At 30.4% G+C, this 22,427-nt stretch overlaps 2 protein-coding genes across 2 annotated transcripts in view; one reads left to right on the top strand and one right to left on the bottom strand.

The window, feature by feature from the left end:
* The window catches only part of LOC143555688 (serine carboxypeptidase-like 42), a 255,347-nt gene that overhangs the window by 47,705 nt on the left and 185,215 nt on the right, over positions 1 to 22,427 (top strand). The gene's annotated exons all lie outside the window — the stretch shown is intronic.
* Positions 15,866 to 18,328, bottom strand: LOC143555694 (alcohol dehydrogenase 2-like). Its single transcript, XM_077045202.1, has 9 exons — positions 18,259 to 18,328; positions 17,990 to 18,126; positions 17,859 to 17,905; positions 17,429 to 17,754; positions 17,212 to 17,294; positions 16,642 to 16,717; positions 16,367 to 16,524; positions 16,135 to 16,296; positions 15,866 to 16,047 (listed from the first exon to the last, which is right to left on the bottom strand). The coding sequence occupies exons 1-9, from the start codon at positions 18,293 to 18,295 to the stop codon at positions 15,931 to 15,933; spliced, it is 1,143 nt and encodes a 380-aa protein (XP_076901317.1). The 5' UTR covers positions 18,296 to 18,328; the 3' UTR covers positions 15,866 to 15,930.

Raw genomic sequence — 22,427 nt, 5'->3', positions numbered from 1 at the left:
GTGTTTTCACCAACTTTCTCCCTAAAGAATTCCAACATTCTTGATCATCTTCATAATTTTCTTTAAGGTACTATTCGGGTGAATTGAATTCTAAAAATATTAACAAGAGCAAGCAAAGTTTTCTAAACAACACCCTACATTAGTAAAGATAAAGTCTTGATAAAAAAAACTTTAATTTAAAACAATATTTACTATGTAACGCTTATTTTTGGCTTTGTTTTGCAGACAAAATTTTTTTTATCCAAGCTCATTTGACTCGTCAAACAAACACGTTAACCCCCAGGATTGAAAAAGGACTTCTAACCTGCAACGGAGCCTACACATCGCATGGTTGATGAATATATAAAGGTACTACTAACCCCATGATTATTTTTTCACATGTTTATCATATGACGAACCTTATCCTACCCGAATCATCGAACCAGCCCGAATTTTTTGATGTCTAACCCTATGAAATTGGATCATATAAAAACAGTGATCACTCTAAAAAAATCTTAGATCCGCCACCGAATATAACTATCTTATAGCATAAATATGTCAGATGACATTGTCACATTACTTCAGATCATAGCATATCATATTAAATCATATAATATTATAACATATTATATCTTATTATAACTTACAATATAGCATGTCATATGATATTTAATTAATAATATCACATGATAATACATTGGCATACTAAAAGTGGTTATGGTTTCATAAACCATGTTGACTTGGTAATCCCAAATTGATATACTCCACTGTCATACTTTGTCTTATTTTATATTATATCAAATAATCAAAAGGTGTTTATGTGTAAATACATACACTTTTCAGGGGCTATAAAGAAAATTTTGGACTATGTTGTAACCCTAGGTGGTGTTCTATATAAGGGGACGCAAGTTTAACCTGATCTCAAGAATCCATAATTTCATCGCCTTTAATCACTGCCGCAGTATTGCTGTGATTGCTGGTTTCACAACGCTAATCCTCTTACTTCCTCATACGATTATACATCTGATTATGTGTTCATGTAAGCAATTTTCTTGTTTATTCTTTTTTAATTATTTGTGGATCTTTTGGTTTTAGTATTTCAAGCAATTTTATAAGTTTAATTCTTGATTTGTGCTTTGAACTCATTCCGACCATTTTATGTGATTTCACAGTTTATACTGATCTCTCGATCAGTCTACGAGGCTCGAAACATAACATGTTGGTTGCTCATAGCATGTACTTTGATGTGCTTAATCAACGTTGGAGCCCGATGTTTGGTAATTAGATAGGGTGCCAAGAAAGAGGCAGCTAGTACAAAGGCCCATGATACCTTGGGTGAAATCCATGAACCATGGTAACTTGGGTGAAAACTATGAACATGGTTCAGTTTGAGGTCAACCGAGAAGGATCGTAGAGTGGTAAACACGTTCATCAAAAGATTCGGTGATATCACGGACAGAAACAAAGAGCCTAGATGTAAATAATATGTCATACACTTGTAATTGTAACTTTGTGATTACCAATTTAATATGTAAATAAGTGTATATTTTCATTTGCAATGGAACTCCAACTTTTGTTTTACATCTTTGTTCTTATTTTGTGATTGATCTTGTAAGATTTTTTATTATGTTACAGTTGGATTCTATATAATTAAAAAAAATACTGTAATTCTGTTATTAAGAAAACAAAATTTTATTAACTTCACCAAAGTTGTAAATATTATGTCGATTTTTTGCCAATGTGAATTAAGTTCATCTTGTGCCATCAATACCTAACAAACCGGAATTTGAGTTCTTGCGGGATTGGTAGGGCCGGGCCGAAAGGAAGGGAGAACAGCTAAGGCCAGTCTTAGAGTTCATAATTGTTTAAACAAATGATGATATATAAAAATATATAGGGGAAAGTAAATACGGTGCTGTCGTACACCTAAGTTTCTAAGTTTAGACGGAAACCTTCAAAACTACGTCGTTTTGATTTAAAAATTAAAACCATAAAATATAAACAAAACACACTTTTTTAATTATTCCTTTTTCAATAAATTTAGCTGCTATTCATCTATCTCAATATCAATATGGAGAGTTCCTCTTTCTTTGACGCATCAAACTTTTTTCCTTACTCTATGTCAATTTAATCACTTCTTGTCAATTTTTATAGAATGGATGAATAATTATTATCAGCCTTTTATTCGATTCATTGCTAACTGAAACAAATTCAAGAAGGGCGCATACTGCAATAAGGGCTCGATTTGCAATGACCCACATCTAACATTATATTCAAAATAGTAGATGCAAAGCGGTAATAGTTACGTTGTGGAAGTGTTGAACAAATAAACATTACAACACTTAAACCAAGAAGATGGACTTTTGGCAGGAATATAAATATTTAAGGAAGGCGTTGATTGGGATTGGGAAAGATGAACAACAAATAGCAAAATTAATGGAGAATCGAATTATCATTCTATGGAGATAAAATAGGAAATAGAGATATTTAATTGATTTTTTCTTTAATCAAAAGTCAAAACTACGTAGTTTTGATTGTTTTGCGTCTAAGCTTAGGTATGCGACAGCACCGTATTCACTTCCCCCAAATATATATAATCTGTTTTAAACATAAGTTTACAAAATGATTACTTAGTGCAGTCGAAGTGCTAATCCATGTAACAAAGGTAATGGCCTTAATTCCCATGAGGTGTATTATTTTTAATAAAAAACTTGTATTTGTGTTTTATATGGATTTTTAAGAACTTGTTTATTGCTCTTTGTGTTTGGTTACATGTGAAGTAATCTAGATACTAAAGTTCGCATGATACATATATGTAGCAAGAAACCCAATTTTTCATAAGAGAACCAAATATTTTATTGATTCACATTTAATCCTACAATCGGTTTATAAAGTTTTTGAAAATATTATGATTTTTTTTCAACAAAATTTGGGTTATTTAATATGTGACATAATATGATATGCTACAATAAAGATACACTAACTCATAATATATGATTTGATTGAATATAACATAATACAACATAACATAATATAACAAGATATGATATAATTTGAAATAATACGGTGATTTGATTTGTCATGATACAAATAGTACTGTAGAATATAATAGTTAATGTTATTTCTCAATAAAAGTTTTATGTTGAGAGGGTTAGTGATTTTTTTATAGGGGACATAACTTTTGCAAAAATTTCATAAATATGACAAAGTGATATACAACAAGGGTCTAGTGACCTCAGGGCATTCCCAAAAGGACAACCCTAATCCGCAAGACCAAAAGTTAAAGGGGTTAGTTCACGAAAAGTGTCGCCATGTCGGCCACTTGTTTGTGCTGTCTTGGGTCGTTAACCAGTTGGCGATAGAGAAGGAATAAGTGTCCCCCCCTCTTATGTGTTATGGCTTGGGATCCAATGTTGTGTTAAGGTGGCAGGTGGGTGACGCCCCCGCCTTCTCCACAACACTTACTCTAAAAAGGATAAAATTGGAGGACTCTTGTTGCCATTTAAGAGACCTGGAGGGGCTATTTGTGTCAGCTGCAAAAGTGAGGTGTATATAATCATCGTTACCTATGGATTTTGATTGAACACAACTTTTAGTGTTTTATTAAGCCGCTCTATGTTATTGCATTCTAGGATAGTACCCGTGTTATACACGGGAGAACATATTTAAAACGTAGTATTTATGTAACATCATATAAATTTAATTAAATGAAAATGTTGTATTTATAAATAAATGATAATTTTACATGAATTATAAGGCATCATAATGTATTTTAATTTAAATACAAAAACATACAAAGATTAGCAGAGATAATTGAAAAGTTAAAACATTATATATCTTATAATATGCGTACAATAACAAACAAAGGATATTAGTCTCCAAATACAAAACAAATATATATAAAAAACCAAAGTCTCCAAATATTAAAACATAACAATGAAAACATATAATTCATTTATTAGTCAATAAATGGTAATTATAATTTGAATTTTAGGATGAAAATAATTTAAAGAAGTCATCAATTACATCATCTGATGATAAATTGAAGAGAAAACTTGTGGATGTGTTTGACGTTGACGATGAATCTAGCATGTTAGCAATTAAGTGTAGAACAATAAAATATGGAAGAGAAGACAAATGTGTTTAGTGGTGGTGTTAAATATGGAGTTGATGGTAAAATGACATATGGTGTTAAACTTGTAACTCATAAGTTGAAGAAGGTTTAATGGTTATGATTATCATTTATTGACTAATAAAGACAATGATATGTTTTTATTGTTATGTTTTAAGATTTAGACACTTCTTTATTTTTTTTATTTGGAGACTAATTTTCTTTGCACGCTTATTATACTCATGATATAGGTTACAAAATGTTTTAACTTTTGATTTATCTTTGTTAGTATTCGTATGTTTTTGTATTTGAATTAAAATAAGTTATGATAACTTCTAATTCATGTAAAATTATTATCTATATATAAATACGACATTTACATTTCATTAATTTATATGATATTACATATATATTACGTTAATATGTTTCACCGGTGTGTAACACGGATACTATCCTAGTTAACATAATTAACATAAGGCAATAATGGTATATAATTTTATAATAATTGATTAACATAGTTACACCGTTAATTAATTAGAATGACTATGTTCATGTTCATTTTAAATTAAAGTATAAAACTATATACAAACAGAAATAAATAAATGTATATTTTATGACAAAGGATTTTTTAATTTAAATTTTGTTTTAGTTACATTCAATTTTACTAATTTGACTTATTAATTTAGACATAATTACAAAAATGAAAATCAAATCGATTAATTTGAAAACTTCAAAAAATTATGGAAAGATTTTGAAATGGGTTTAAAATTATGGAGAGTATTAAAACCTTTAAAAGTTTATTAAAAGATTTGTCAAATTCTAAATTTAAAATGGGTTTAAATATGTTATTAATATTAAGCATAAATTAAGGAAATTATTTAAAAACAGAGATATATAAATGTACATTTTATTATTTAAATATGTTTTAATTAAATTTTAAAGTTAGATGTATTAAATCGAAGGTTAGGTTTCAATTTTATGAATAATAAAAAATATCGAAACAATGAACTTGTGTTTTATTATTTTTACTAAATAATATAGAGATAATTACAATGGTTAATGACAAATCACAAAAATAAAAATTAAATAAGTTATAATTTTACTAATTTGACTAATTAATCTTACTATTATAATAAACAAAAAATGATGATGATTAGGTGTCCTAATCACATTCAATCCTAGCTTAAATTTCATTTAAAATTCTCTTCTCTCATTCATCCTAGCTATCTATGGTTCATGGCTTAAAACCATTTTGATAAAAGAGTTATAACTTAGAGAATTAAGAGAAAAATTAAGCTATGAGTGTAAATCTAAATAAATTCATTTTATCATATTTGTTATTTTATCTAGCTCTAGAACCATATATACATGAGATTTGTTAATATATAAATCAATAAAATGAATTATTTGAAAGAAAAAACAAGATACAAAATAAAAATGTTGTTTGTGTTTATAATCCTATAATATTAGATAGTACCTACTTATGATACAATTATAAATGTTGTTAATAAAATATAAAGATATTTTCTCTACTTTGTAAAAGTGAGATTCCAGACTTCTTATTGTTTTTACTATATATAAATTCTTTTTATCTTTAATTTTGTGTCATATTTCAAATAACGGATGTTATTAATTTTTATCATTTAATAAATCCCGTGTAATACACGGGTTCAAAAGCTAGTTTAGAAATAATTATAAAAATTAAAATCAAATCGGTTAATTTGAAAACTTCAAAAAATTATGGAATTTAAAGATTTTGAAATGGATTTAAAACTATGGAGTGTATTAAAACCTTTAAAAGTTTATTGAAAAATTGGTCAAATTCCGAATTTTAAATGGATTTAAATATGTTATAAATATTAAGCGTAAATTAAGGAAATTATATAAAAACGAAATATATAAATTTGCATTTTCTTATTAAAAATTTTTTAATTAAACTTTACTTAGATATATTAAATTGAAGGTTATCTTTCAATTTTGTGAATAATAAATAATATCAAAACAATAAACTTGTGTTCTATTATTTTTACTAAATAATATAGAGATAATTATAAAAGTTAATGCCAAATCACAAAAATTAAAATCAAATCAATTCTAATTTTACTAATTAATTCTACTAATTTGACTAATTAATTTAGAAATAATTACAAAAATTAAAATGAAATCGGTTAGTTTAAACAATATATTATGGAAAGATTTTGAAATGGGTTTAAAATAATGGAGAGTATTAAAACGTTTAAAAGTTTGTTGAAATATTGGTCAAATTCCGAATTAAAAATGGGTTTAAATATGTTATAAGTTTTAAGCATAAGTAAGGGTATTGCCACACCTCGACTTAGGGCCTAGACGTGTGACCAATAGTTGGTATATGTTTTGTAAATACATAAGAGTTGCGGAACGGTTTATTTAAAATAAATTATTTATTTTGATAATTTCTCGGATTTTTAATGCCAAGTGCTTGCAAATAAAAAATTAATTTATTTCGAAAACGTTTCGGATATTGAATATCCAAGTATATGATTTATAAAGTTTTGATAAACATGTTCAAATTATTTTAATAAGTAAAACCAAGCCATATCCATATAGCGAGCCTCTATCTCCATAAGTGACTCAAATCCTTGCTACCTATACTATACTTGTTTTCCTGAAATGTTGGGAAAAAATACGTCAGCTATATGTTGGTGAACACGTTGACGCAAAATACTTTTAATACTTAATTATCCCCTCGAGACATCGTAGGCCTTGGCCAACGTGGCATAGAAAATAATCAAGTTCCGAAAGTCAGAATTACTATTATAAACATCCAACTCAACTCGAAACCACTCAGCGAAGACCGCAACGTTAGAGGACTTAGCAACTCCAATATACACAAGATAATCCCCCCTATGACATTACTTAGGTCCGGCCCAACGTGGCGGAGGCATTAGCAAGCGTGGTGCGGTGTGCCTACCTTCTACCCACATATGTAAGGATCCAGACAAACGTATACGATAGCCTAAGGGCCAGCAATTACCTTTGTTCATAAAGTTTTAGGGATACATAATCCCATGTAAACATTTCTAAGACTTGATTTATAAAGTTAAGAGTTTGGACGTATTCAACTTTATTCTTTATCAGTGTGTGTGTCTCACTGATTTATGCTTCTTGTTACCTCGGGCCTATAGTATGAGAATGACCTTTTATAAATACTAGATCAACGATCTAGCTTCGGACCTTTAGTCTGTTTTTGCATAGCTTTAACCTTGATATATTGCTTGCTTTTATAGAACACTCGGATCTTTAGTCCCTTTGTTTATTCATCATATATATGTTGCGTTTTTTTTTTCATGAATTTTGTTTATGCTTATTTTACAAGAAGAAATATAAATTTTGACCATAACCATTGCTTATAAGGTTTTACATTTCTTAGCCATATTGAAATATTAATTTGGCTATATTCCCTGTATAAAACTTTATGTTTCTTAATTACGAAGAAACACTATTACAACTATAATCCTTTGTATGTAAAATCCTACTTTTCTTATTCATGAAGAAACACTATCATAATTATCATCTTTTGTATATAAGATCTTATATTTATTAATCACGAAGAAACATTATTTTGTTTATACCCTTGACTTATTAAAAACAATATTTCACTTATAACCGATTAAGGTTTAGGCTATACCCTTGACTAGGGTCAAAGCCATTATAATAATCATAAAATAATACTTAAGCGGAACCCCTACCTCACACGGGTACTTGGAGTTAAATGCCTAAGCTTGAACGAGCAGCACTTCTACCCTATGTTGTGTACTAAGACTTAAATCGTCAAAACTTCGGAGCTTGGCACGTTCTACGAGAGTCGGCATGCTTCCCGAGGTAAAGTGTGTGAAAATGGAGGTGTTTTGGTGTGAGATGGGAGGTGCTGTGAACCCTCCTATTTATAGCCATTTTTGTACTCCTTCGCTTAGCGCGAAGGAGAAGTCATCTGGCTGTTCTTGTCGCGCAAACCGCCATTGATTTTGCTGAGTCATCACTGGACTGCCACATGATCTGACACGTGATGTCACATATCCCCACGTGTCGCACATGCATGTTGGTCACTTCGCGTAGCGTGAAGTAGTCTTAAGTTAATAGTTCGTGTAGCGCAAAGTAGTCTAACTTTGGGTTATGTATTTTGTCTTTCGCGTGACGCGAAGACTTCATATCTGACTTCATATCTGATCCATTCACGTAGCGCGAATGATTAAAATTCCAATTTTTCACTTTCAGTCCTTGTACCTTCATCAAAGCGCGCCCATCGCCCGAGCCCATGCCTGTGCGCGTGCGCGTCGGGTGCTTCGCACCCTCCGCTAGGACAACTAGGCGCATCTTTCAAAGTTGCCATTTTTAGCCCAAAATAAATATCAATTTTTTCGAGATGTTACATGTATTATATAAAAACCGAAATATATAAATTTACATTTTCTTATTACAAAATTTTTAATTAAACTTTTTAGTTAGATATATTAAATCGAAGGTTATGGTGCAATTTATAAATATTAAAAAATTTTCAAAACAATAAACATGTGTTATATTATTTTTACTAAATAATATAGAGATAATTGCAAAAGTTAAAGTTAAATTGGTTTATTAGAAAACTTACAAAAATTATGGAAAGGATTTAAATTTTTGAAACATTAAAATTGATGGTTTATATTTTATTTGAAAATTTGAATATGTATAATCCTTATTTCGGTTTCACTATAAGAAACATCCGAGTACATGACCATAATACTAACATTAATTATTCATTAAATTTTAATTAAATAATTTGACTTCATATCAATTGTTGCTTAAAACCTTTATCAATTGTTACAAACATTAATTTTGATATTTATGCCTAATTAAAAATTTATCAAATATAAAAGATAGAAAGCTTGTTAAGATTGGTCAAATAAAGGTAAAACGGTTTATTTTGATACTTCGCCATTAGAAATGGTCAAATATAAGATAATGGTAACCTAAATTGTCCATATATTATTATATCTATTTTTAGAATTCAAAATTCAAAAAAATTTCCAATTTTTTTGGAAATTCGTTATCTAAACAATATACTGTTAATTTTTTAATTTTCGACAAAATTATTTCCAAGACTTTCAATATAAGATTTACACATGCAAACACAAAAAAAATATAGATTAGTCATCTAATCTAACTATACTATTAAAGCAATAGAGTTTTTGGACACATGACATCTTCTTATTGGTCCAACTCTATTGCTTCCATATATAACTAGCACTTCTTTGATTTTCTTCACAATTAAATAATTCAAAAATAAAGTAAAATATCAAGCTTTCCTAGATTTTATTCACATTTAATTAATTTTAAATTGATATTGAATGCTATTTTATATCAGATGATCATTAGACATATTTTTAAATCTTAGTCAATACATTAACTATCTTTAAATCATAGTTAATGCATTAACTATTTTTAAATACATTATTATGGCCAATAAATTAGAGCATCAGATTTAATATGTTTGTTATGGTTTTTTTTAACATGCTTAATTAATTTATGAATTCTTTTTGTTTAACTCAAATAATATTTTAAATTACAAAATAACATATTTCAAAATTGAGAAGCCAATCAATTAATTTTCTTGTCCAGCTAAATTAAAGGTACTGTTTTTAAACAAATTTTCATTTTTACCATGTACAAAAATAAATTATAATATTTCATAATATTGGTATTTATTGCACTTCCATACGTATACCGATTAAAATTTTTTTTCCAGGTTTATTACATTAATCATTCTGAATTGTATTTCTTATAAAATGAAGGATTATTATTCACTCATACACAATATTGGAGTTTTTATATACACTGTTCTAATGCTCATTTTCTATTATTTTATGACGTCTCAAGTTAATTGATATTTTTCTTGTTCAATGACGTCTCAAGGTATGTTGTTTATGTTTTCTCTTTAATATTGGTAACGCTCATCTATTTAAATTATTTATGGAACTCTAAAACAATATAACATAGACCTATAACTAAAGTTAATACTCTCAGCATAAGATGTTTAATACATTCTATATATTATAATTATTAGGCATGACTTTCTACGCATTTCATTTTTGGATACAATTCAAAAACATAACATTTATATAAAATTATTCGTTCATATAAATATAAAATTTACAATATATTTCAATATATTAACATATATTTATAATTGACATTTTTTTTATATAATTTTCTCCCTTGTAGTACACGGGTCACTAACCTATAACCTATTAAAGTATATATTTTCAAACGTTTTTCTTAAATGTTACAAAGTTTTGGGCATGTAACATATGAATTAAATAGATTTTGGATGTTTTTCTTAATGTATTTTTTTGGTTCATGGTTTAAGTTATAAATATGATTGAACTTGTAATTTTACTCTTACAAATACCTTATGCTTCTATAGAATTATATTTTTTTTAGAAATACAACTTTTTATAATTCGTTATAGTGTATAACATATATACATATGCATATGCATATACATATACATATACATATACATATACATATACATATACATATATGGGATATGGGGATGGTTCAGTGGAGAAATGAAATTAGAGTGAGAAGTTGGAGAAGTGAATCCTGACCATTAGATATAATGATCAACGGCCTACATTTATTATGGCATTTTGGTAATTTATTATGCAGGTTTATGACTTAATTTTTAATGAAAAAGGGTACAAAAGTCATTTTATGTGGGCAATCAAAATAGGAAACTAAAGTTGTTGTGTTTAAAATTGCTAGTTATACGTGAACCGACATTTGACCTTTCATATTCTAAAGATACACAAGATTTGTTATATCCCAAACTTTACAGAAGAGTCATCATATCAATTCCTTTCTTTCTTCACACCCCCAAAAATAACACTTCAATATCTTCAAAAAATAGATTCAATCAACTACTTCCACCAAATCATTCAAGCGATTGCCACATATCTTCTCAATTTCTTAAATATTTTGTTTGCTACTGCGTATAAAATCCCAATTCGCCTGATGAAAACCTACTTTTCGATAGTGAAGGTCTGATATTCTTGTACGCTTGACAGAGGTTAGGGTTTGTGTTTGTTGTGCATTATTCTTTTAATGTTGATGAATATTGGCATATGATGGCCAATTTATGTGTAGGAGAAAATTGATTTTGGGATTCCTACATGACACCCTAAGTTTTTTTATGCGAAATCGTTTTTTATGTTAAAACAAAGTTAAGATGACTCCTAATTTGATAGTAGATAGCAATTTAGAAAGCTTACTTTCGGGTACTAGTAGTGCGTAGATGCTTTTGTGTGTGTAGGTTTAAAATGTTGGTTATTAGAAAGATTGATAATTTTAGGAGGTAATAGCAATGGAATATATGCAATTATGAGGAAGTGTAGGATTTGAAGTATTTTATTTATTATCTGTGTAAGTGATTCCATGATGAAAGGGAATTTGTCTTTGAAGGAAGGTATAGTTGTTCAAGGTAAAATTGAATGAGTTTATTGATACAATATAAGACATGTAATTAGGTATGTTTTGTGCAGCAAGAAGTAGCGAAAGGATAGCTTCGAAGAAGGTTCAAGTTAATTCACCAGTCGCATCCCATGTTAAAGGTACAATCGTTTGATAAGAATTCATGTATGTGTAGGTGGTTTGTTGTTATAGTGTTATTTGTAGGTTGTGCTTTTTTAGCATGTTATTGTTACGTTGCTAGCGTGTTGAGGTTTTGCTTTCCTGTGTATGAAAACTTTTAACTTATGTAGTTAATCAGATGCATGTGTGTTGTGTTAACTTCTTAAGGTGGTTCGTATTAACTTCCTAAGGTGTGATTACATGGTTGTTGTATGAGTAGGTGGTTCCTATTAGATTATTAATTGTCTGGATATAATAATATGGATAAAAAATATGCATAGAATGTGGTTGTTACTATGTCAAGTGTGTAGGTTAATACTTATTACTATGTGTAGGTAATAAAGATTTAGTTGTTTTTTTTTTATTGGGTTGGTGTCATTATGTGGTCTATGTGTTGGATGTTCATATGCTAGCATGTTAAGTGTTTAACACTCAGATTGATTTGAAAAAGAGGCTTGAACGATGTGGTTGTTTTCAGTATGTAAGGTGTGAAGGACGATATGCGTCTCATTCAATAACTTTGATTTACTTTAAAAATAATGCAGGTGTAGATTGTGATAAAGTTACCAATACCACCAAGGATGGAAGTAAGAGCCGTGGTAAAAAGAGAAGTAGAGGTAATGGTTTTAGAATACTGAATGTTTAAACTGGTTAAAGCATGTTGAGTTTTGTCTGATGATCATTATGTTTTAATTTGTGATTTATTTTGTAACGTAGTGGATAACCTATCGGAACAAGATGTGGAAATGATGTCCAGTAAAGGTAATTGTATTAGACATGTTCAATTAGCGTAATATGTGTAATAAACAATTATTCTTATCTTGTAGGCAAAAAAATTGGTGATTATAGGAGAATAGGTGAAGGGACGTCAAAACAACATGTTGAGGATGATGATGATTTTGTTTAGAATGCGCCTCGTGTAGGTAGTTTACAAAAGGCTAATAAAAAAGGAAACAAAAGGAATATGTTAGAGTTTCAAGCCTAATGACGCGTCTGTGGAGTGGCTTGCAACATTTATTGGAAAAACAAAAGGAAGCTGTTATATAATGAGGATTTGAGAAAATCCTACATTTGAATATCGCAGGGATCCCGTCATTTTTAGATTACGCAGAATTATGTAACGTGGAATGGTGAATGATGTTTATAAATTTGTGTAGGTGAACATGTAATTTATCTTACTATATGTAGTTGTTTCTAAATTTGTGTAGGGCGGTGTAGGGTTCAATAAATTTGCATTGGGCAGTGTAGTGCTACATGTAGTTTTTTAAACAAAATTTTTGACAACTCGGTTTATCTAACTACATGTAGTTGTCTCCAAATGGTGAATGATGACGACTACTTTTGTATGGCATTGTAGTGAATTGTTAGCGACAGCTTATGCTTAAAATGTTCATGTGTATGAAAATGCAGGGTGGTGTTGGAAAGGTTTATTGTACATAAGGTGTTTCTGTAGAGTAGTGTAATGTATTTTGAAGGTTGATAATAATCCGATTCATCTAAAATATAATTGTATATAATTATGAGACTGTTGACGATACAAAATTGAAATTGATATTGAGAAAATAACCTGATCATGGATTTGTTATGTTGTCGAATCATGGCATGCTACGCAAAGTAGAATTAGGGCATGATCGACTTAGGTGCAATTGAACGTCTATGGTAGTCGATTTAGGTACGAATCAACATTTATGGTAATCAGTTTAGTTGAAATTGAATCCAAATACTTGTATGATCAACCGTTAATCGGAATAGTGATTTCAATATAATAAAAATATATGATCAACTGTTAATTGGAATAAGGATTTGGATATTTTAGTTTATTAATTTCTAAATTAATATGTTAATTTGAAACTTCAACAAAATAATTAATACTTGCCATATAAAAGAAATAATGAACTTTACTAATATGCCCCTATAATTAATTATATTAGAAAAATAAAAAGAAAAAATCTGATTGGTTCAAAGGATTTCTCACATTTCTCACGCTAATATGATTTCTCCATTGAACTCAACCCTGTGGGATATTATATATTTTCCACCTGTGTGGTAAATGGTTCTTTGGTTTACTAACCTGTGTTGAACATTTCTCTTTTTATTTTAAGATAATTTATTTTTTTTACAACCAAATCTTAGTCTTTGTAAATTTATATTTTAAATCTGTGACAACATTTTTTTTTTCTCAATACCATCTTTATACACAAAATTTTATATAATAATATCGTTATGAATGTTTTATTTTTAAAATAAATCACACCAAATTTTGGTTTGCCATTTAGAATTAATAGTGCATAAATATATCAAAAACTTATTAAAAAGTCATATATAAAGGTTATTATATATCATAATTGTCATGACTCAAGGTGGATATTTAAAACATCATTTATTATTTTTAATATTTTTTATGAACAATCTAAATTATAAGTAATTTAATTAAATTATTTTTAACACATGACTATTTTCTTACGCAACAACTCATAATCAAGTTTTGAAATGTTAGATAAAGAAATAATGAATTACTTGAAGACAATGTTGGATTCTCAAAATCCTTTGGTTCAAGGATGTCGAATGGTAAGTGACTGTTCTTAAATCGATCCCGATATGGATTTAAAGTTGTGCATTATTGGAACAAGGCAAAAGGGTGCAAGGACTTACTACCTGCTAAAAACTTATAAAGTTGTAGCGTTAATCGTTGGTAATATTGGTGACACAATAGATAAGAGCGATATAATTGTAACAACTCAAAGCAGATCTCTAGCAAGAGTTGGAATATATATGAGAGATTCGTTTTTACTTATGGTCAACTAATGTTGCTTTATCAAGAGTGAAGAGTAGAGATTGTATTAAAATGGTTATTTTGAATAAGCAAGGTAAAGTTACAAACAAGACAACAAATATGGTTTATAAGGAAATACTAACAGTTTATAAATTTTTAATATTTAAACTTTTAAATTATGCTTCCAAACAATGTAATATGAATCTTCCTTTTTAGTAAGTTTATGTTTTTAAGTACTTTGTTTACATACGAATATGAATTGCAATTATATCAAATAATTCTCCCAATAAACATATAAAACAAACTTTTGTCATCTTAAATATGTCTTTAGTTGACGATTTCTATATTTTCACCCGTTTCGTACACTGGTCAATAACCTAGTATAAAAATGAATTAATTTTCATGAATTGTGTAACCTTGATAAAATAATAAATAATCATAAATTCATAACTAAAATACATTTGTAATGACCAAAACAAGCACAATCAACCTATTTTCCATCAAATACATATCCATGCAATTAGCCAATATAACAAGTTGGGCCGTCAGAAACTGAAATTATTAAAGATCAATTAGTATTAAATACACAGAATTATTAGAAAGCAATTTCGTAAGAATTATCAATGGATGTAACCGGAATAATTAACGGAATAATTCCGATAACAAAATAAATCAACCATATTTTCGTATATCTCAAACAGTTCAACATGTCCATTGAATCTTGGAGTTTGATGTAGGACCTATATAGATTATAGGAAAATCATATTAAAATTAAAAATAATACAAACAACAAAGTGAAAAAGAAAATGAAATGACAATGCAAGTAACGAATAATATATATGAATCAACCATTAGCGTAGAATAAATACTTTGTGGAATGTTGTGTACGGCTAATATATCGAAGAGACGGATGAAAAAAATGAAAACGAATACAACATCTTGATAGCTAAAATATCGAAGAGAGAGAGAGAGAGAGAGAGAGAGAGAGAGAGAGAGAGAGGGAGATAAAAATAAATTTCAGTAGTTGTAATGTTAAGGTTTATATAATACGTAGGGGTGATTTGGCATTAATAAGAAAAATAATATGTAACATGACATTTAGTTGGCATCTAGATTGACACCCTAAAATGATGCCATATGGACAAAATGGTTTGTTTTAATAGATTAGATGACAAATGCAGCCCAATGTTTTGTATTTAGAGTGGTCAATGCTTTCATCCAAGTATTCAGTGATATCATGGACAACATAGGGTATAATACCTTCATTACATCATACATTCTTTTAGTAAAAATAAGATAGTATTAAAGTTGCACATAAGATCGAATACAACAAATAAACAAACACAATTCAAGAACAACCACCACCGGTCTCTTTTCTTGTACACTCATATACAACACTATGAACACAATATCTTTCCATTCACGCGTCCATGCAAATGATGCAACGCAGACCTTCACCTTTAAGCATCAAATCAAAGGCCGTGTTGATCTCAGAAAACGGAACCTCATGTGTTATGAACTTCTCCAGCTCCAGTTCCTACAACAAATCAATCAAAAGTCATTTATGCTTAAACTGCAACTTTTATAAATAATTCGACTTCGAATATATATGTGTGCTAATTACCTTGTTCATATACTTTTCAACAACATCAGGAATATCAGATCGCGGTTTATAATTTCCAAAGAAGGTACCCTTTAGAGTCTTCTCGTTTAATACATTCATAGGCCCTGTTTTGAACACGGCATCTTTATGTGGAACACCAACTAGAACAGCAACACCCCAACCCTGTATCAAAATTAAAAAAAATTGTAACAAAAATCATTAGCATAGGAAATGTATAAATGTAAATACATACATCATGAACACATTCAAAAGCAGAGATCATAGCATCAATATGACCGGTGCATTCAACACTCCGGTCCACTCCTCCATCCGTCATCTCCGCGATCACTTCTTGCACCGGTTTTTTGTAATCTTTCGGGTTCACAAACTCCGTAACACCAAATTTCTTCGCTATTGTTGTTAAAAGTTAAAAAATAAAAACACACAACATAATCTTATTAGTTTAACTTGATAGTTTATACACATTTTAAGCTACAAAAATATTCATATTTCTTGCAATTAACTTACCAAGCTCAAATCTATTGGCATTAAGATCAACCCCAATGATCCTTGAAGCACCCGCAATTCTTGCACCTTCAGCAGCCTATATCACAAATATATTATTAGCATTTTCGTTTCTAGGGGTGTAATTAAACGAGCTGAGATGACCACGAGCTCGAGTATCATTTGGACTTATGAGGGCTTGAGCTCGGCTCGTCGGTTGTTTTTCATGCTGTGGCTTGGCTCATTTAGTATTTATTAATTAATTTGTGTAAGTTTTTAATTATTTTTATACATTTTCAGAAAAACTTTAAACGAGCCTAAGTTTGGCTCGAGGTCGTGTGGTACCTTAAACAAGCCAGGCTCTGTTAGAGTTTGACTACGTAATGTAAAACTAATACATTGAAGTCTAAAAGATGTAAAACTAAAAAACACACAAGGCTCGAGCTTGGGCTCGATAACTAAACGAGCTTTATTTAAGGCTCGTGCTCGAAAAAAACTCGGTTTGTTTCGAGATTTTTATCTATCCGAGCGGCTCGGCTTGTTTGCACCCCTGTTTGTTATATGTTTTAAGAGTCACAAATTGAGAAAACTTACAGCAAGTCCCACAGCTCCCAGACCAAAAACCGCAACCGAAGAGCCTTTTTTCGGTTTTGCTACATTTAGAGTAGCACCAAGCCCTGAAAAACACAAAACAATTATGATCAAAACAAGATTAACATGGTCAACAAAATCCAAAATAATAATAATAATAATAATAATAATAATAATAATAATAATAATAATAATAATAATAATGTATCTAAATATTAACCTGTAGAGATGCCACAACTAAGCACACAAACTTTATCAAGAGGAGCAAGAGGGTTAATCTTTGCAAGGCACCCAACATGAACAACTGTGTACTCGCTAAACGTAGACGTCCCCACAAAATGAAATATCGGTTTCCCATTGATCAAAAACCGTGATTTCTGATCGTGGATCATGACTCCACGGTCCGTGTTGATCCTCAAAAGGTCACACATGTTACTCTCTTCGGATTTACAATGCGCACACTCTTTGCATTCTCCAGTAAAAACCGGGAGCACGTGATCCCCGGGCTGGAGATCAGTCACCCCTTCACCAACACTCTCCACAACCCTATTCATATTAACCAAACAAATCATATTATTAACTGGATCAACAATTCTCACGTATGCGCGTCAATATGTTACAATAATCAAACACATTACAATGTTACATACCCTCCAGCCTCATGCCCTAATATTCTTGGGAATACAGGATTTTGCCCCTGCAAAGTTGATATTAAATAATAAAAATTAATAATCTAAATTTCAATATTTGTGACATGAAAAATATTAATTGAAATGGTTACTTTGGCTTCCCAGAAGTAAACATCAGTGTGACAAAGGGAAGTGAAGAGGATCTTAATCCGGACTTCCATTTTCTGCGGCGGCGCCACCTCCACTTCTTCGATCACTAGCGGCTTTCCGGCCTCCCATGCCACCGCGGCTGTAATGATAATAATAGTGTTAAATCGAAATAGAAGGTAAACAGGCAATAAGCACTTTTACTGTTTTACTGGCATTTTTTAAATAGTAAAACAAAGTCTTCTAAAAACTGCGTTTAGATAAAAATGATTACCTTTGCATCGAATGACTTGACCATTAGTGCTTGACATTTTTTATAACTTGATTGTTGTTAATAATATAAAAGCAGTTGTAACTTGTATATGACTTTGTTTGTTGTTTGAGATGAATTTATGATGTGAAGAATTTGGTATTTAAAGGGAAGGAATGGATTAATTTAATTATTTTTTAAATATTTTTTTGGGTAGAATATTAAACTTTTGAGAAGTTGTTTTGTGTGAGTTGAATAAGGTTGTAATCAAGTGGCTAAACCAGGATTAGTATTTAGGAATCAGGAACCAGGTTTTGGGTTTTGAATAAAGAGATGCTGATGCTATTGTTTTTATTATATTTTAGTACACAAGTTGGAATAACTTTGTGAGTACACCTCAAGCGGTGAGCCTGTGATTCACTTATTTAATTATTTTAACTAGCGTTTAAAATTAAGAACTTTTATTAAAACTCATGAAAAGGATTTAATACTGATTTTTATTTCAAAGGCCAATCAAATCTGAAAAGCATAATTTAACAAATATAAAGGTTTATGTATTGAAATATGCATAATTTTTTTTGAAGAACTTGTAGTTTTAACCCGTACGTTGCGGCGGGCCCCTTAAACCGAACTAGAAAACATACTAAAAAAGTTAAACCACGCACTCATGTTGTTACTTATCAACTCATAAAATTTAGATTGATAATGTAGGTCCTCTAAATGGATAACAAGACTTGACTCGGATCAATCCGTGTTGTTGGTTAGTGGAAATCACCAACGACACTCGGATCTCGGATCTTAGTTTGTTTATGTAAAAGAGAGAAAAAGTGGAGATGGAGAGAAAGAAACTTTATTTCCCTTGAGTTTCTCTTGAATGAGAGTGTTGTGTGGATAAATGGGTTAAGTAGCTCTTTTATAGGCTCCCCATTTATCCAAAGTTTACATTTTAACTTACAAAATAAACGTACAGAGTACGTAATACACCGACTAAAAGCAAACTAAAACAACATACACAATCCTAAAAACAATATATAATATTGGCCCTACAATCTCCCTCTAGGATTGAGTATGTCGAGGAACCTTCGTCAAGTTCCTTGCTTCGTCTTTATTTCTTGAAACTTAGTACTTGTCTTGATCCAGTACTTGTCTTGATCCATGATCTTGAACCAGATTGGATCTTGAACAGTTCTTTATTTTCCGGTCTTGTAGACTTGAACTTCAATCTTATTTTCTGGGAAGGATCGCCAACAGCAAATTTTAGAAACATCAGATGCGGGAGGCTCGACATCTAATTTTCTTTTGTTAACTTTCTTGAGCCGGCTGGTTTCATTCCTTGTCTTCAGACACAATCATTTCATCTTTAGGTTCAATCACCAACTTTCACATTCTCGTTTTCTTTTAAGCACTTCAGCATCTGCAACTCCAAGTAGACTTGATCTTGATCCACCTGTCCATGTACAACTGCAAAAAAGCTAAAACGAATAAGATTCGTTCACAGACCCTCTCGAGGGTCAAGAAGAAATCATTCATAGGCCCTCCCAATTTCAGTCTCTCAACTTGTAAATGATTTATTTAACTCCCGGATTTCCAACGAACTTTGCATGAACGACCTTGATAACAAAACACATGATTTTGAATGAAACAAAGTTTAACAAAATATGTACGAACATAATAAAAGTTTAAAATCTTTTTGACATGTTCATATATTTTAAATATAACGAAAATATATACATAACATTTTGAAGTTGAAACTAAAATAAAACAAAATCAAAATAAGCAATAAAATATAGGAGTAAAGATGAAATTAATATTATATACCAATAATATTTACAGAATTTTCTAACGATTTTAATATTTTTGTGAGAAAAATCACAACATGGAATCATATTGATTTGCAAAGCCCTAGATCGCGTTTCTATTTTGATATTATTATGTCATAATTTCATCACCAACTGTAAATATCGTCCATTTGTTTAACATGACAAGTGTTTTGATGCCAAAGTGATACGTTTAAAGTACAATTAGGCACGGTGCTTATGTGGTCCCCACTTAATCAGACATGTTACTGATTCCACCATATCTCGGGCTTACTTTGTGTCGACATATCACCTCAACTTGACTTAAACCTTTCTTATTTGATCACAGTACTCTTATTAACATACTTGACACTTTATGCTTTATTTTTGCACACTTGACTCAATCTAGAAAGATTAAAAGAAAGCAGAAGATTCAAGGCCTTAACAATCAGGTCTTGTACGACTACAAATAGAGAAAGTCCAAGGCTTGAATCAAAATAAATGAAGAAATAAAACAGAATTTAAAATCCTAAGATAGACTATTTTTCGACTCTTTTTCTTGATTTTTCTTTTGTTTTTCTGTTTTTCTTTTTCTTTTCTTGACTCTTTTTCTTTTTCTTTTCTTTTTCTTTTTCTTTTATTGACTCAAAGAAAAATTAAAAATTGACATATATTTCATAAGACAACTGTGATCAGATAAAGAGAGGCTTGGGTATGACATGTATAATTACATTTCTGCCTTCATGAATATGACTTCATGGAATCATGCAACCGCTTCATAATTGTATATCCACTAGTACCGGCAGAAATTTAGGTTTATATCACCCGACACTTGTTTGTTTGTCAAGCCTATCTACACATCTGTGAGTGATTTTGTAGACTTTTGATCTACTCTTTTCATGCGCTAGGATCATTGCATATCAATGTACTATCATTTTCCAATGGTCAGATCAATTTCTCAAAATTTAAAAATTTTAATTATCCGACTCCCTCTAAGCAGGAGCTCTCCCTAAACGGGACAATTCGTTTTAAATTTTCTTAAAAGTAATATAAAATCTTTTTGGTATGATTTGTTTTTACTTTTCTTAAGATGAATTGAAAATCTTTTTGATGAGTTAAACTTAACTCATTTTCTCCCTCTAAAATTGTGACATATTTGAAAAATATTTACAATTTTAAAACAAAAAGATAGATAGGTTGTTTTAATCAAAATTGATTATGCCGAGCGATTCGACCAGAAATACAAATCGGGCATGATCGATGGCTTTAGTGAAAAGGTCTGCAAAGTTATTGTCAGATAGACTATCGTAAGCATGCATTATCACATTGTATAACAAAGTTGAAGAGATTCAAACCGAGATCCAACAGCTGATGCTGGATCCATCACTTGAGAGAAGCAGTTGGACGAGGTTGGTTTGAGAAACGCTCGAAGAGTTGTTGTTGAGCCATTTAAACAAGGCTTCCCTTCCATGAAGTTTGTCCTCCCATGTCGCTTATGAATGACTCGAATCCGCCATCAAATGTTTTAGCATCAAATAGCAAGGGTTCGTCTCCCATCATATGCCGGGTGCAATCACTATCTAAGTACCTAATACTATTGATAGTCCTCCTTGATTGACCCTGCATGCACTAAGCGTTCAAATAGACATGGGTTCTTGGGATACTGTTGTCCCGGGAAGGTCAACCGTAAATCGACCAAACTTGATTTTATTTCCTGAAAACCATTTATTCCTTGGTGGAGCCTCACTTGATGAAGAACAGTCCTTAGGAATCCAAGCAAAAACTTGTTCCTTGGTTTTGGAAATTTTGGACTTTTATTTTCTTGATTTTAAAACTGTTTTTAGTGAATCCTCAGACATTACAGTCTTAGGATCATTTTTTATTTTATCCTTCTTGGTTTTCCAAAAAGGTTTCTTTTTGTGTTTTACTTCATTTACTTTGGATCTCACATCCATTTCACTGGGTTCACTATCAGCTTGATCAGTCCTTGAATCTGGGCTACTAAAAGCTCCTTTTGGGGACTGACTAAGCCGCATTTGAATATCAAGTTGTTGCTTGAACCAGTGCTTGCAATGTCTTGCAAGGTGAGAAGAGTGACCACACACAAAACAACACTTTCTCCTAGGAGTGCCAAAGAACTCATCTGAACTATAATGTGGTTGGTGTGGTGGGAAAGGTGATCCTTGGAAAGGAACATGATTATAAAATACATTTGTGTAATATGGATCAACAAAATTTTGTTAATAATGACCATAGTTGTTGTCACAGAAGTTGTATGGCTGAGGATTTCTAAATTGATTGGTTGTTTGAGAAAATGATCGTTTATTTGGTGGAACATATTTACAATAAGTACTTGTCTTTTCATTTTCAAAAGTTTGCTTTTACTTGAATTATCCT

This window comes from Bidens hawaiensis, unplaced genomic scaffold (assembly GCF_021521415.1).
Source record: "Bidens hawaiensis isolate Kalapana, Puna unplaced genomic scaffold, B.hawaiensis_p1.1 tig00018246_1, whole genome shotgun sequence".
Lineage (NCBI taxonomy): Eukaryota > Viridiplantae > Streptophyta > Magnoliopsida > Asterales > Asteraceae > Bidens > Bidens hawaiensis.
The sequence above is the reverse complement of the archived record's forward strand: the minus strand, read 5'-3'. Positions and strand labels throughout refer to the sequence as shown.